The 12,498-nt window shown below is 46.8% G+C and overlaps 1 protein-coding gene across 1 annotated transcript; it reads right to left on the bottom strand.

The window, feature by feature from the left end:
* Positions 1-6,468: 6,468 nt before the first annotated feature.
* Positions 6,469-12,291, bottom strand: LOC124660689 (subtilisin-like protease SBT5.6). The gene is made up of 10 exons (XM_047198512.1): positions 12,141-12,291; positions 11,856-11,950; positions 11,623-11,720; positions 11,346-11,519; positions 10,937-11,048; positions 8,304-8,868; positions 8,116-8,216; positions 7,660-8,017; positions 7,318-7,531; positions 6,469-7,241 (listed from the first exon to the last, which is right to left on the bottom strand). Exons 1-10 carry the CDS (start codon positions 12,210-12,212, stop codon positions 6,709-6,711), a joined length of 2,322 nt encoding a protein of 773 aa, XP_047054468.1. The 5' UTR covers positions 12,213-12,291; the 3' UTR covers positions 6,469-6,708.
* Between the last annotated feature and the right edge of the window lie 207 nt (positions 12,292-12,498).

Here is a 12,498-nt window from a genome sequence, read left to right as displayed (position 1 = left end):
GGTTGGGGGTGAGCTGCCGACGTTTCCTCCTTTGCAGCTGGGAGGCTGGGGGCGAGCTGCCGCAGCTGCCGGTGTTGCCTCCTGTGCATCCAGAATGTTGGGGACAAGATGCTGGAGCAGCCTCCGACGCTGCCGCGGAGGTTGGGGGCGAGCTGCAGGCGTTGCCTCCTACGCATCCGAAATGTTGGGGACGAGCTGCCAGCGAAGCTTGCGGGCTGTCGGGGAGGTTGGGGGTGAGCTGCCGCATTTTTGTACATTTGGCTGTTTTGGTGGGTTGTCGGAAATCTCCCCAGTGTCTTATATTCCGGAACGGAGGGTGTATGGTGTATATCTGTTGTTATGAACATTTGGGTACTTTGTATATCTGTTGTGGTACTGATGTGTATCTTGTTGTCATTTTGGTATGTGTCTGTATATTTTGTGTACATTCTGTGTATTTTGGTGGATATACAGTTTAATTCGAGATTTTTTTGTCTCCTATTATTATTACCCCTGGCGAATTTTAGTTTTACCCCTAGCAAGAACGTAAGTGCCAGCGATACACAATGTTACCCCTGGCAAATTGGCTAGGTGCCGGTGGTAACAAATACCGCTGGCGAATTGGAGAAGGTGCCGGCGATAAGTTGGAGTTACCACCGGCGAATCCGAGGACGCCAGCGGTAAGCGCTTACCACCGGCGAGGTGATCGCCGGCGAATGCGAAGGCGCCGGCGGTAAGGCATTCCAGGTCGCCGGCGGTAAGGCTTTCCCTAGTAGTGCTGGGCCGTTGTTGGGTATCTATTCGGGGACCAAAACATCCCAATCCTGTAAAACGGCTAGGGTTATCCGGTTCTCCGACGTTTTTGTAGTATTTGCTAGAGTTGGCCGATCAACTCTCGTGAAGTCGGTGCTCACTAGCATATTATTGCCATCTATCATATCACTGTGATTTACATTCCGATGGAAGTGCCCACGAAGTTTGATAGCATAAGACGAGCCTTTCTTTGGGCGGCATACGAAAAAGTTACCTGAAAATGTGAAGTCTATTGAGAAACGGTGTGCAAGTCTAAAGACAAAGGGGCCCTTCAGATCCTCAACCTCACATAATTAGTCTCGATTTTACGCATAAGATGGGTTTGGCATGAATGATGGGACCAAGACATGGGTATGCCTAGGAAGCCCTTGCACCCCTCACAACGACAACCTCTTTGCATCGACTACATTAGTGAATATTGGGAATGGAAAGAAGGCTCTCTTCTGGGAGGCAGCTTGGCTCAATGGTGTTACTATAATATTTTTTCACTACTACTTGAAAGGGGGGGGGGGGAGAGGCACGGCTTCAAAGCATTGGAGAAAGAATTTTTGAGTTTCTCAAATCAGCATGATAAATGGCCTTCCTATTCACCACATCATCCAATTTTCCAAACATTGTGAGATGCTTGACACCGTCCAATTGGACGATGACACCTCGAACTCAATTATGTGGAAGTTCACCAACAATGTCTGCTACTAGGCTTATAAGATGCATGCAATTCTTAGGCCTTACCACCTCCTCCATAACCTCCTTAGTTTGGAGGCCTTGGGCGCCACCAAAATGTATTTTTTTTTTTGCTTGGTTGATTCTTCGAAACCAAGTGTGGACGGTGGATAGGCTTGAGAAAAGAGGATGGAAAAATTGTAGCCTTTGTAAGTTATGCAACCAAGTGCAAGAATCGGCTGCCCACCTACCTTTCAATACCGGTTTACTATTCGTGTTATTGGTTTATTTTGAATACTTGGCTTCATCTCTACAGCGTTGAACCTGGGGATTGGCAATGACATTTACACCATCAGGGATTGGGGGATTGTGGTAACCCGCAAGAACGGAGATTCATGGAAAGCCATGGCCTTGCTTGTGATGTTGGTCTCGTGGAAAAATTTTAAGGAGCGCAATGCTCTTGTTTTCCGAAATCATTCAATAACCTTAACCATGTTAGTTTCTATTAAAATTAAAGACGAGGCAATATTGTGGTGCCTTGTCGGGGCAAAAGCTTCGGGTAATCTAATGCTACAGGAGTGTACTTCATTTTGATCTTAGCCTTTTACCAAGATTTGGTTTATATTACCTCTAAGTTTTTCTAATCAATGAACAAGTAATCTTTTATCCTGTTGATTTTATAAAATAAACATGTCGAGTCGTACAACATTGCCAATTCATCTACACTAGTAACTGATGAACATGTATAGTAGCGTGGCGTATTTGTTAATTGGCCGACATGTTGCTCTCAGAGTAACCAATATTATTTTTGAAGCAAGAGGCAAAAGCTTTGCCTTTTATATTGATATAGAAGGAGCAAACATGACACGGCCTAAGCCCAACCAGAAACCAAAAAAGGATAAAACAAAGCCAGCCCTAAGAGGATAACTCCGCAAGGTGTTTTGCGCCTGCCGCTCTCCATCTAGCGGCCTCGTCCTTAATCCTCTGCATGAGCGCCAAAGGTGTGGAAGCCTTGTTGTTGAAGACCCTAGCATTGCGCTCCTTCCAGATCTCCCACCCGATAAGGATGACCGCGGTCTGAAGGCTTCGGGAATGCTGACGGAGAGGCCGCGATGGCATGCCAGTACTGGAGGACAGTGTCCCTGCCGGTGCCCAGGTCGCTTAACAGAGAGGGGCAGTAGAGCCAGGAAGCGGCCTGCTGCTAGCGGCATTCGAAGAGGATGTGCCTGGCGGTCTCCGGTTGGCATCTGCAAAGCTGACAAGTCGGCTGATGAGGCCAACCGCAGAGTAACCAATATTATCAATTTATCATGTACTGTATCTCTATTTTCTTCTTCTGGGAGAGAAACATACAAAACCGCACAGCTGTTAACTAGCACCGATCCGGCAACCGAGGCCCCAGGTGTCAACAGGCCAGCTATTTACCTGCAACTCAAGTGTAGTATACCAAACACGCAACTTTCTAATGAACAGACTGATGATGATTAGGACAGGAAACACTTCTTTCTTCTGCACTTCACATACACCCGTCTACGTGTAACGACCCTAACGTATACTGAGTGTCAACTACTAGCACGAAGCAAGAGAAAGAAACACGTCGGTGTCCGAGACCGGAAAGCAAAAGCAAGAGGATCGCGTCACGCAGCCTGGCTTGACACACGACATGCACGGGCCTACCGAGATTGCAAGCTACTCCACGTTTTAGTTCAGCAGAAAGCTTCATTTGTTCCTTTGCCTTGGTCAGTCTGAAATCCACTGATGGAAGCGATTCTCACGATCTAGCAAAACTAAGGATGGAATGTGTAGGATAGAGCAATAATGTACTTATAACTAAATTCAGAGGGTACAAAATTCTATCGATATCTGTATCAACGGCCGGTATAAAATTTTAGCCACATCCATACAAGACGATACCCCCGTACCCATTGAGTACTAACGGGTGCAAAAAAAATCAATTATCTTACTTAATAACATCTTGTTTACTACATGGAAATTAACAGAATTTAGAATCACAATCTCATACTCGTAATTCACATGATAAATTGACAATTGAAGAATGGTATGAGCGGGTACTTGTTCTTAGAGGTAAAATTGTCATCCTTAGGTAGAACTGATTGTCCCGACGTCGCATTTCACTCAGAAGCTGGCATTAGTGTTTCAGTACACTGACAAATGTTCACAACATTTTTTTATTGATTGCACTGAAACTTTCGGTTTGCCTCTAGCTACTGGGCATCAGTCGCCTGAGAAATCTTTAAGTCTCAGTCGAAGGAGTCGTCGGTACCAATAGTCGGCCGATCGATCGATTGTATACACAGCTAGCAGCACCGAATCATCTCAACTAGTATTCCGTATTTTTATTTTTAGTGAACACACACCACAGCTGCACACACGTACGGTCTTTCGTAAGCTGTTGCCTGGTTCTTACATGATGGGTTTGCTTCTAATAATTATTAGTTGGGCAGCCGAGCCTGGTAGTCTGCTCTAGGCGAAAAAAAATAAGTGGTCTAGAAATAAAAACGCATTCAAGTTGCAATCATGAATAGAAACCAGTCCAAAAACAAGGTGCTAGTTAATTAAAATAGAAAGAACTGCCAAAAAATCAAAAAAAACATGAAAAAATATTATAGTTGCACATTTTTTAAAGAAAAGTGCAACTAGGATAAAAAAGGTTAGAGTTGCACATATATTGAGACAAAATGTATATTTGATTGAAAACGTTGCACATTTCTTCAAACGTTGGACTTGCACATAACTTAAAAAGTTCAACTTGTTGCAAACGCCCGGGTTGTTTTCGGAAAATTCCTTTAGAAAAATGTTTTTTAAGTAAAGTGCAACTTGCCTGTTGAAGTTGCACATTTCTTTTGAAAAGTGCAACTCATATTGACCATCCGTTGGTAGTTGCATATTTTATGTGAAAAGTGCAGAACATATCGAATATCGGTTGCTAGCTAGTTGCACGTTTCTGGCGAAAAAGTGCAACTCATATTGAATCTCGATTGGTAGATGCACATTTCTTGAGAAAAGTGCAACACATATCGACTATCGGTTGCTAGCTAGTTGCACATTTCTGGCGAAAAGTGCAACTCTTCTCGAAAAGCCGGTTAGAGTTGCACATCTTTAGCGAAAAAGTGCAACACATATCGATACTGGGTTCCTATTTGCACATTTCCAGTAAAAAAGTGCAACACTCCTTGAAAATCCGGTTAGTGCTGCACATTTCTACCAAAAAAGTGCAACACATATCAATATCGGTTGCTACTTGCACATTTCCGGCAAAAAGGTGCAACTCCTTGAAAATCTTGTTATGGTTGCACATTTCTTCCAAAGAAAAGTGCAACACATATCAATATCGGTTCTAGTTGAATATATTTCTAGCCATAAAAGTGTAACTCTTCTTGAAAAGCTGATTAGAGTTGCACATTTCTAGCGAAAAAGTGCAACTCGTGTAAATGCAACTCGAATATCGGTTCAAGTTGCACATTGTTTTGAGAAACATGTAACTCGTTTCAAAACAGATTGCTAATTGCATGTTATTGAAGAAAACTGCAACTAGGTAGTACCGATCAGAGTTGCATTTTCATACAAATTGCATTTTCTAAAAGAATAACAAGAACGCTCGGACACAATGTTTTTTTCGTCCCCACAAAACCCACCTCCAAAAATAACAAAGAAAAAATAAAAGAAAAAGCGTGATGAAAAGCCTAACTGTAGTAGGAAAGATAAGTGAAAAGGGCAAAGCTCACGTACCATGAGAAAGATAAATAAATAGGGAAGACATAGAATTCAGCAAAATAATCACTCATGAGATGAGGGTGAAATGAAACAAAAATAGAAAATAAACAAAAATAGAATTTCGATGTACAGTACAAATTTGAGAAAGGAAAAATAAACAGGAAGGCAAAAGCACGAGGAAAGAGGAGATTATAGAGAACACATAAATAAATGCTACCACACTAATCAAGTAACTGGTCTGGTCTGGTGGCTTCGTCTAGAGCTAAAAATGGAACAGGTGGTCGTGAGTTTGAACCACATGGTCTGTTTTTTCCACCGGCCGACAAAACACGTACTTATGCACGAATCTGGGCGGGCGCGAAATCGTACGGCTCTACACGTCGACTCGAGACATAACCTAATCTCAGTCGCCTGAGTAAAGGTTTTTTATATGTAAGTTGCCATAATAGCTCCTCCATTCATAAATATGTGACTCATCTAGAGGTGGATGCTTCTAGTAGATATTCCCTCCGTTCTAGTTTGGTCTACCTTCTAGACCAAAATTTCATTCCATATTAATCTGTATTCTAGCTTTTAGTCAACACAAACATAGAAAACGAAGGAGTCTTTCTATCTCTATTGGACGGCAAGTTTTTAAATGTAGCTTGGATTGGTTTAAGCAGTACTAATAAATTCACTATAGTTTGTCTGATTCTTTCTAAAATGTAAAGTAAATCAGAATGGAAAGAGTACGTTGAAAATATCTTTGTCAAAAAAAGCATGGTAAAAGGATCTCTTCAAGTGGAATAGTCGCAAACACGAGCATCACGTCGTGCCGTCTTTATCGCGAACTTTATGATATCCAAATAGTGGCTGAATTTTCAGCATAGGCATCGAAAAAGACAAGCAACCAATGTGCCGTACAAGCGTGAGCTCACGGACTCTAGCTAAGGAGTCCCGCGTCGACGGCTTTCTACCGTGGCAGCCGTTGAGAGCAAGACCCTGCGGCGTCGGCATGAACTGGCACTGTGCTGCGGGTCATACACCTGTCTGTAACGCCGTGCAGTTTGGACAATAGGACGGGGCAATGCCAGCGCCTAGGCGCATGGCCTGTGGTGGTCTTGTTCACGCCACGGACGACGACGGCGAGGAGTGACGGTGTGGATAAGGATGTGAGCAGCCGTCGGCAATGGATGATCCCACGGGTCTCCAGAATACGACACGAATTCGTGATCATTTTCGCCAATGGCACGTGCAAGATGATGAGGCTATTTGGCACGCGTAAATTAGAGTTAAGCATGAAAGGAAAAGCCCATACAGAACTGTAATTTTCAAACAGTTCTCCACTCAAAGGCGTGCTGAGATCACCAGCATCGTATATTCTGAACTTAGCAGACAGCAGCGATGGACTGCGAAACAATGGTGCACTTCGCACTAGCTTCAGTACGCACGGCATCCCGCTTCGACATAGGTGTATTCATCTGTTCTTCAGATTTCGGCACCTAGCCTACCTTTACTGGCCAGCAAGAGCAAGAACGATCACGGGAGAAGAACAACAATGGGGCTGCTCACACCATGGACTCCGTCGCTCCACGTATACGAGCCTGCGACATACTTCCGGTCTACTTTCCCCCCTTTCGCGTCGACTGTTATCGTGAACTCCTTCTTCTCCCCCGTACGCGCGAAGCTGAGGCTCGTCGGCGAGACCTTCACGGAGACGCCCGGGGGCTCGACCACGGCGACGCTGTAATGCGCGCCGCGCTGGCCGACGTTGGTCACCGTCCGGCGAACGGTGATTCTTGATCCGTTGAGGCCGTGGACGGCCAGGGAAGGGTGGTTGAGTTCGTGCGGGCGCGGCGGGCTCGCCGGGCACGGGAAGGAGCGGTCCAGCCGCGCGCCGCTGCCGCCGCTGGAGCAGGTGAAGAGGAGGTAGTCGTGAAACGACGCGTCGTACACCAGGCCCGGGTCCAGCGCGTGCCTGGGCCTGATGTGGCCCGACCCGTAGTCCATGGGCCCTGCGGCCGTCCCGTCCCCGTTCATTATTGGGCCGCCCTCCGCGTTGCTGGTTGTTGCTGCAAAAAAACACGGATATGATGGTGAGCAGAAGTTTTTCCTTTTCTTTTCGTTTATTAGGCTTTGCCGCAGTACCGGTGGTCATGATGGCCGATCGAATCGCGGCGGCGCTCCAGTCGGGGTGGGCGGCCTTGAGGAGGACGGCGGTGGCGGCGACGTGCGGGCACGACATGGACGTCCCGGAGACGATGTTGTACTTCACCACGCGGTCGTCGCCGTCGAGCTTCGTGGGCGACGACGCCTCGCTCCACGCCGCCAGGATGTTCAGCCCCGGCGCCGTAACGTCAGGCTGCAAGGGCAAAAGGTACAATGCACTTTCAGTTAGCACCAGGTGCTTGACAAAAGCCGTGACAAGAAGACACACACAAGAAAGTTTTGAAAAGATTTGAATACAAATGCAATCCGTCGTACGCGTACCTTGAGAATGCTGGGCTCGACGACGTTGGGGCCACGCGACGAGAACTGCGCCATCACCGGCGACGGCCTGACATCCACGACCGTCCTCGAGCGGTCCAGGTAAGCAGTAGCGTTCCCGCTGGAGTTGATGTATCTGAGGATGGTGTCGACGTCGGCATTGGAGACCGCCGTGCCCGGGAGCACGTGCGCGTCGACGGGGACCTCGCTCCCGTACATGGGCGGGTTGCCGAGCACCATCGCCGCGCCGCCAGCCCGCTTCACCTCCAGGCCTTTGCCCACCCTCAGGCCGCTCCCCCTCAGGCACACCACGATCTTCCCTCGCACCTTGGCCGGCGACAGTGAGTTTGGCAGGCACTGGCTGCGTACGGACACAAAAAATTGAACCAACGGTGCAGTCGTCGATTGGCAAGTGTGTGACGATTGAGTGATGGTTACGATTGTCAGTTATAGGTTTACTTGGTAACGTTGGCGTGAGTGCCAGGAACAGCGGCGTGAGCTGCATAAACCATCTGATACGTCTTGTTGCCCGGCAGTTGATACGGTGTCACTGTCTGACCCTGGTATGAATGTCAGTTCAGAACTTCAGTTTAGAGGAACACAAGAAAAACGTATTGTACGTTGACACAGCTTCTTAGCCTGCCTACCATGATCACCCTTCCATCACCAAGCCTGATCGGCGAGTTGAACGAGCGGTCGATGCTGCTGGCGCCGACCGTGAGGATCCACGGCGCCAGGTTGACCACGGTGGCCGGTGCGGGGCCGGAGTTCCCGCCGCTGCAAACCACCACCACGCCGCGTTTGGCGGCGTGCAGCGCCCCGAGGGCGATGCCGTCGTTCGCGAACGGCGGCGGCTTCCCGGAGGCCCCGATGGAGACGCTCATCACGTCGACGCCGTCGCCGACCGCGTCGTCCATGGCCGCGAGCATGTCGGCGTCGAAGCAGGTGTTCTCGATGTTGGGGTTCGGCCCCGGGATGGGCCAGCACACCTTGTAGATGGCCAGCCGCGCCAGCGGCGCGCCGCCCGAGGCCGCGCCGGACGCAAACCCGCCTAGAGCAGACACGCCCGGCACGGTGCGCCCCGCAACGGTGGACGCCGTGTGGGTGCCGTGCCCGTCGTGGTCGCGCGGCGAGCGGAACGCGTAGGTCGTGTTCAAGCTGCCGTGGTAGGCCTCGTAGGCCTTGAGGTAGTACCGCGCGCCGATGATCTTCCTGCATGCGTACGCAAACAATGACGGAACATCAGAATTAACAGACCGATTAACCAGCCTTTTACTACTGTAATACTCCGATTAAACAAGTTTGAACACAATTTCTGCCATAATCTGATTAAACAAAGTCTGCATAATCTCATGCCGATCTTTCGGCAGCGGTCACATCGATCGCATCTCACAGAGATCTCGTTTTGCACACACTTATGTTGCTCGGAGAAAGGCTACTCTAACTAACGCAGGGTATTTGTTCGTATGCTAAGCCATGGGATTATAAAACAAGTTGCACATTGCTGGAGAAGGTGCCAATCTGGAGTCTTGCTCCTGCACTGGCTCATAGTCTACAATCATCGGGTTTTTGTCCGGACGTGCAAGCGCCCACACTGGAGATTTAGTGTGTGGACATGATAGGTCGATCGACGCACTTCATGTCAGCCGTTTGATTGCTTATGAACTTTGTGTTCGAACAAATTGATTGATAAGGTTCCCCGCAATTTTTGTTTTTGTTTTGATAAGGTCACTTTGGAAAGTGATAACAAACAGACTACCAAAGATCACTTGTGGTAAAAAAAATGTTTCCTTTTCTTTTCTAGTTTTTGTTTGAATTTTACAAGTGTATTGGGACCTGATCAAGAATGAGGTGATGTCACCCGCAAAAAAAAGATGAGTGTCTATGTTCCGTCATTTTGATGGTGGTATACTAACGATAAATTGCCTCACCTTTGGCAAATAATTTTCCGTCGAAGGTGAAGAGGATGATCACATTTAATAATATGGTCCAAAGCAAGCTTTAAAATATTTATCAAAGTACCTAGTGATCACACTAATAGCTAGTGGGAATTGTGTTGTTTGACATACATAGACGACTTTCATGCAAGGGAGGAATATCCTCACGGGACTACTCGTTCTCCAGCATGAGCTATATGGGAACTTATGAATAGAGACATATTCAAAATTGGCATTGAGGTAGCCTACGACAAGGTCAAATTGTCTTTCCTCGTACAAACAATATGGATGAAAGGTTCCTGCGCCAAGTGGTGTGATTTGGGCCGAGAGCTTTATATTCGAAGAGTGTGTGGCTATAAGGTTCAAAGCCTGCATTGTCAACTCCTTACAAATCAACCAATAAAAAGGGTCTTAGGGAAGGGGATCCTCTACCCATGACTCCCTTTGATTTAGTATATGCAATATGCTTGCCATCCTTATTCAAAGCACCAATGCAAATAGTGCTTAATCTAGTTAATGATGTCTTGTCCATTCTTTGTTATGCCAATGATAAAAACCTCTTTATAGAATATTGATTAGAGAAAACTTACAATCTTAAGCTTCTGCGCTATGCGTTTTTAGGTGCTTTCTGCACTAAGAAACAAGTTTTGTAAAAGTGATATTTTCTGCTTTAGAGAAGCCTCCGATGATGTTGATCAATATTCTGAGTTGTTCTGATATGGCATGGGGAAGCTTCCAATTATACCAGTTCATTGTGAATACTTTGAAATTGGGACCCCAAAGGGGTAGAGGAGTGGCATGAGAAAAGACTTAGTATGAAAGGTAAACATCTCCCAACAGGTGGGAGTCTTGTTCTCACTAAGACAGTGTTGAGTGGTATGGTGATGTATATAATGTGTTTCTTTGAAACCTTTAGTGGAGTTATACTTACATTATTAGAATACTTGTGCACGAGATTCTATTGGCAGGATGGTGTATATAACCTAAAAGGATACAGCTTGGCCAAAATTCTTTGTCGTAAAAAAGGCAAGGGGCCCGGAATTCAAGATTTGAATGTCCATACCATTGTATTATTCAGTAAATGGTTTTTAAAACTACTATCAAAGGATGACATTTGGCGGGATGTGCGAATTAAATAGGTAGGATCCAATGCCATTTTCGTAGGTATTTGTAAACCCAGCGATTATCAATTTGGGCAGTCTTGTTGAAGGCCAAGAGGTATTTTTCTTGCTTAGACACCTTGTGTCCAAGTGCGCTCTTGGGGATGGGAGGACAAGTGAAGCAGGGTGTGGTGCACACAAGTATATATGGATGCATGTGATGAACTACCAGTGGTAGCTGACCTATTGCAAGACGATGAATTAAAGGAATCTCCTCCTTGGCACACTCCCTTCCACCGAGCAGGCACTGGCCCTAGCCCTTCGTCGCCGAAGCTCTTCGACTCCGGCCAAATCCCTATCAGCGGAACAACACAATAATTTAGAAGCCGTTATGCTTTCAGGGGGCTTATTATTGGAGCTGATTCAATAATCTTTTCCTGCTTGTCACCACATGATCAAGCAAATTATCGGCACGTGAAAGCGATCATGCTGTCAACGGAATTAGATGATTGGCCTTGTCGTACCTTTGTTAAATAATTCAATAAAAAAAAACGTATGCAACTTCTCGATGCAGACGCGGGTACTACCTCCATTTCGAAAAGGCTGATTGGTATAAGCATGTAAGCTACTCATATTCAGTGAGGGTCCTTACCGGAGTCCAGCATGCCTACGATGACATTCTCGCCGGCGTTATCGCCGGATGGCAGCCGCTCCTTGCTGTGCACGCCTGTGAGCCCTTCCTCAAAACCCACAAACTCCCAAGACCTCGTGGTGTGCGGGGACCATCTCCCGTCGCTCCGAAAGGTAGACACAACCTCTGTCCTCTCTGCAGGACATGCATATTAGCCAAACGCAAAGACTACAGTAGTGGATAAAATACCAACAAAATTCTCTCAGTATTGTCACTGTGTGCGTCCATATACTAGTACCTGATAGCTTGGTGGCTTCTTCTCCAGAGAGAAGAGCCGCGAAGCCATTCAGGGTGTGCTTGTAGCTGTACAGTAGCGACGCCCGTGCCTCCTCCTCGCTGGTGATTGGTGAAGGACGGAGCGTGGGTGGGAATGATTAGCTCTTCCATGTCGCAGTATGATCAAATGTAGAGGACGGCAGGTGTATGATCGAGTATGCATGCATGTCGATTGATTAATGGCTGTGGACGTACCTGCCCTTGACGGAGAGGAGGAGGGCGTGGTGATCTTCTAGGATAGCTTCCTTCGCCCTCGCTCCGGCGTGCTCGCCTAGATTCACTATATAAACCTACTCGCAATGGTGATATGAAAGTTTAGCATACCAGTGTCTTATGCAAAGTAAACGAAAACTGCACAGAAGGGGAGTAAAACGAAACTACAGGATCATGAGGTCATTTCCATGAACAAATCAAAGTACATCTGCGAGGAATTTGAATTTATCAACAACCAAAGCAAAGAAAGCTGATTAATATAATGACCTGGCCTTGCTTGGTGGAGGCAGAGACGATGGAGAAGGAAAAGATGAAGAGGAAGAAGAGAAGGCCGGGCATGGCTAGTTAGTTGCTCTCTGGCTAAGGCCGTATCCCTCTCTTTAGTTCGACGGCCTGGAGGCATTCTATATACATGCACAGGTTCTGCCGGTGAGGAAATGGATAGCAGGATACACGGTGGAGTAGTCTGACTGCCTGTGGGCCTCTGAGACGATAGTGTCTGTCCTTTTCTTATCGTATTCTTTGTAATTTCCTGCTATATATTTTATCACTATCTGCCCCCTTGTCTAGCTTCAAATTGATTTTGTGGTAAGCTAGCTTCGATACTTTGATCTGGGTTGGAGCT

Source organism: Lolium rigidum, chromosome 6, assembly GCF_022539505.1.
Source record: "Lolium rigidum isolate FL_2022 chromosome 6, APGP_CSIRO_Lrig_0.1, whole genome shotgun sequence".
Classification (NCBI taxonomy): domain Eukaryota; kingdom Viridiplantae; phylum Streptophyta; class Magnoliopsida; order Poales; family Poaceae; genus Lolium; species Lolium rigidum.
The sequence above is the reverse complement of the archived record's forward strand: the minus strand, read 5'-3'. Positions and strand labels throughout refer to the sequence as shown.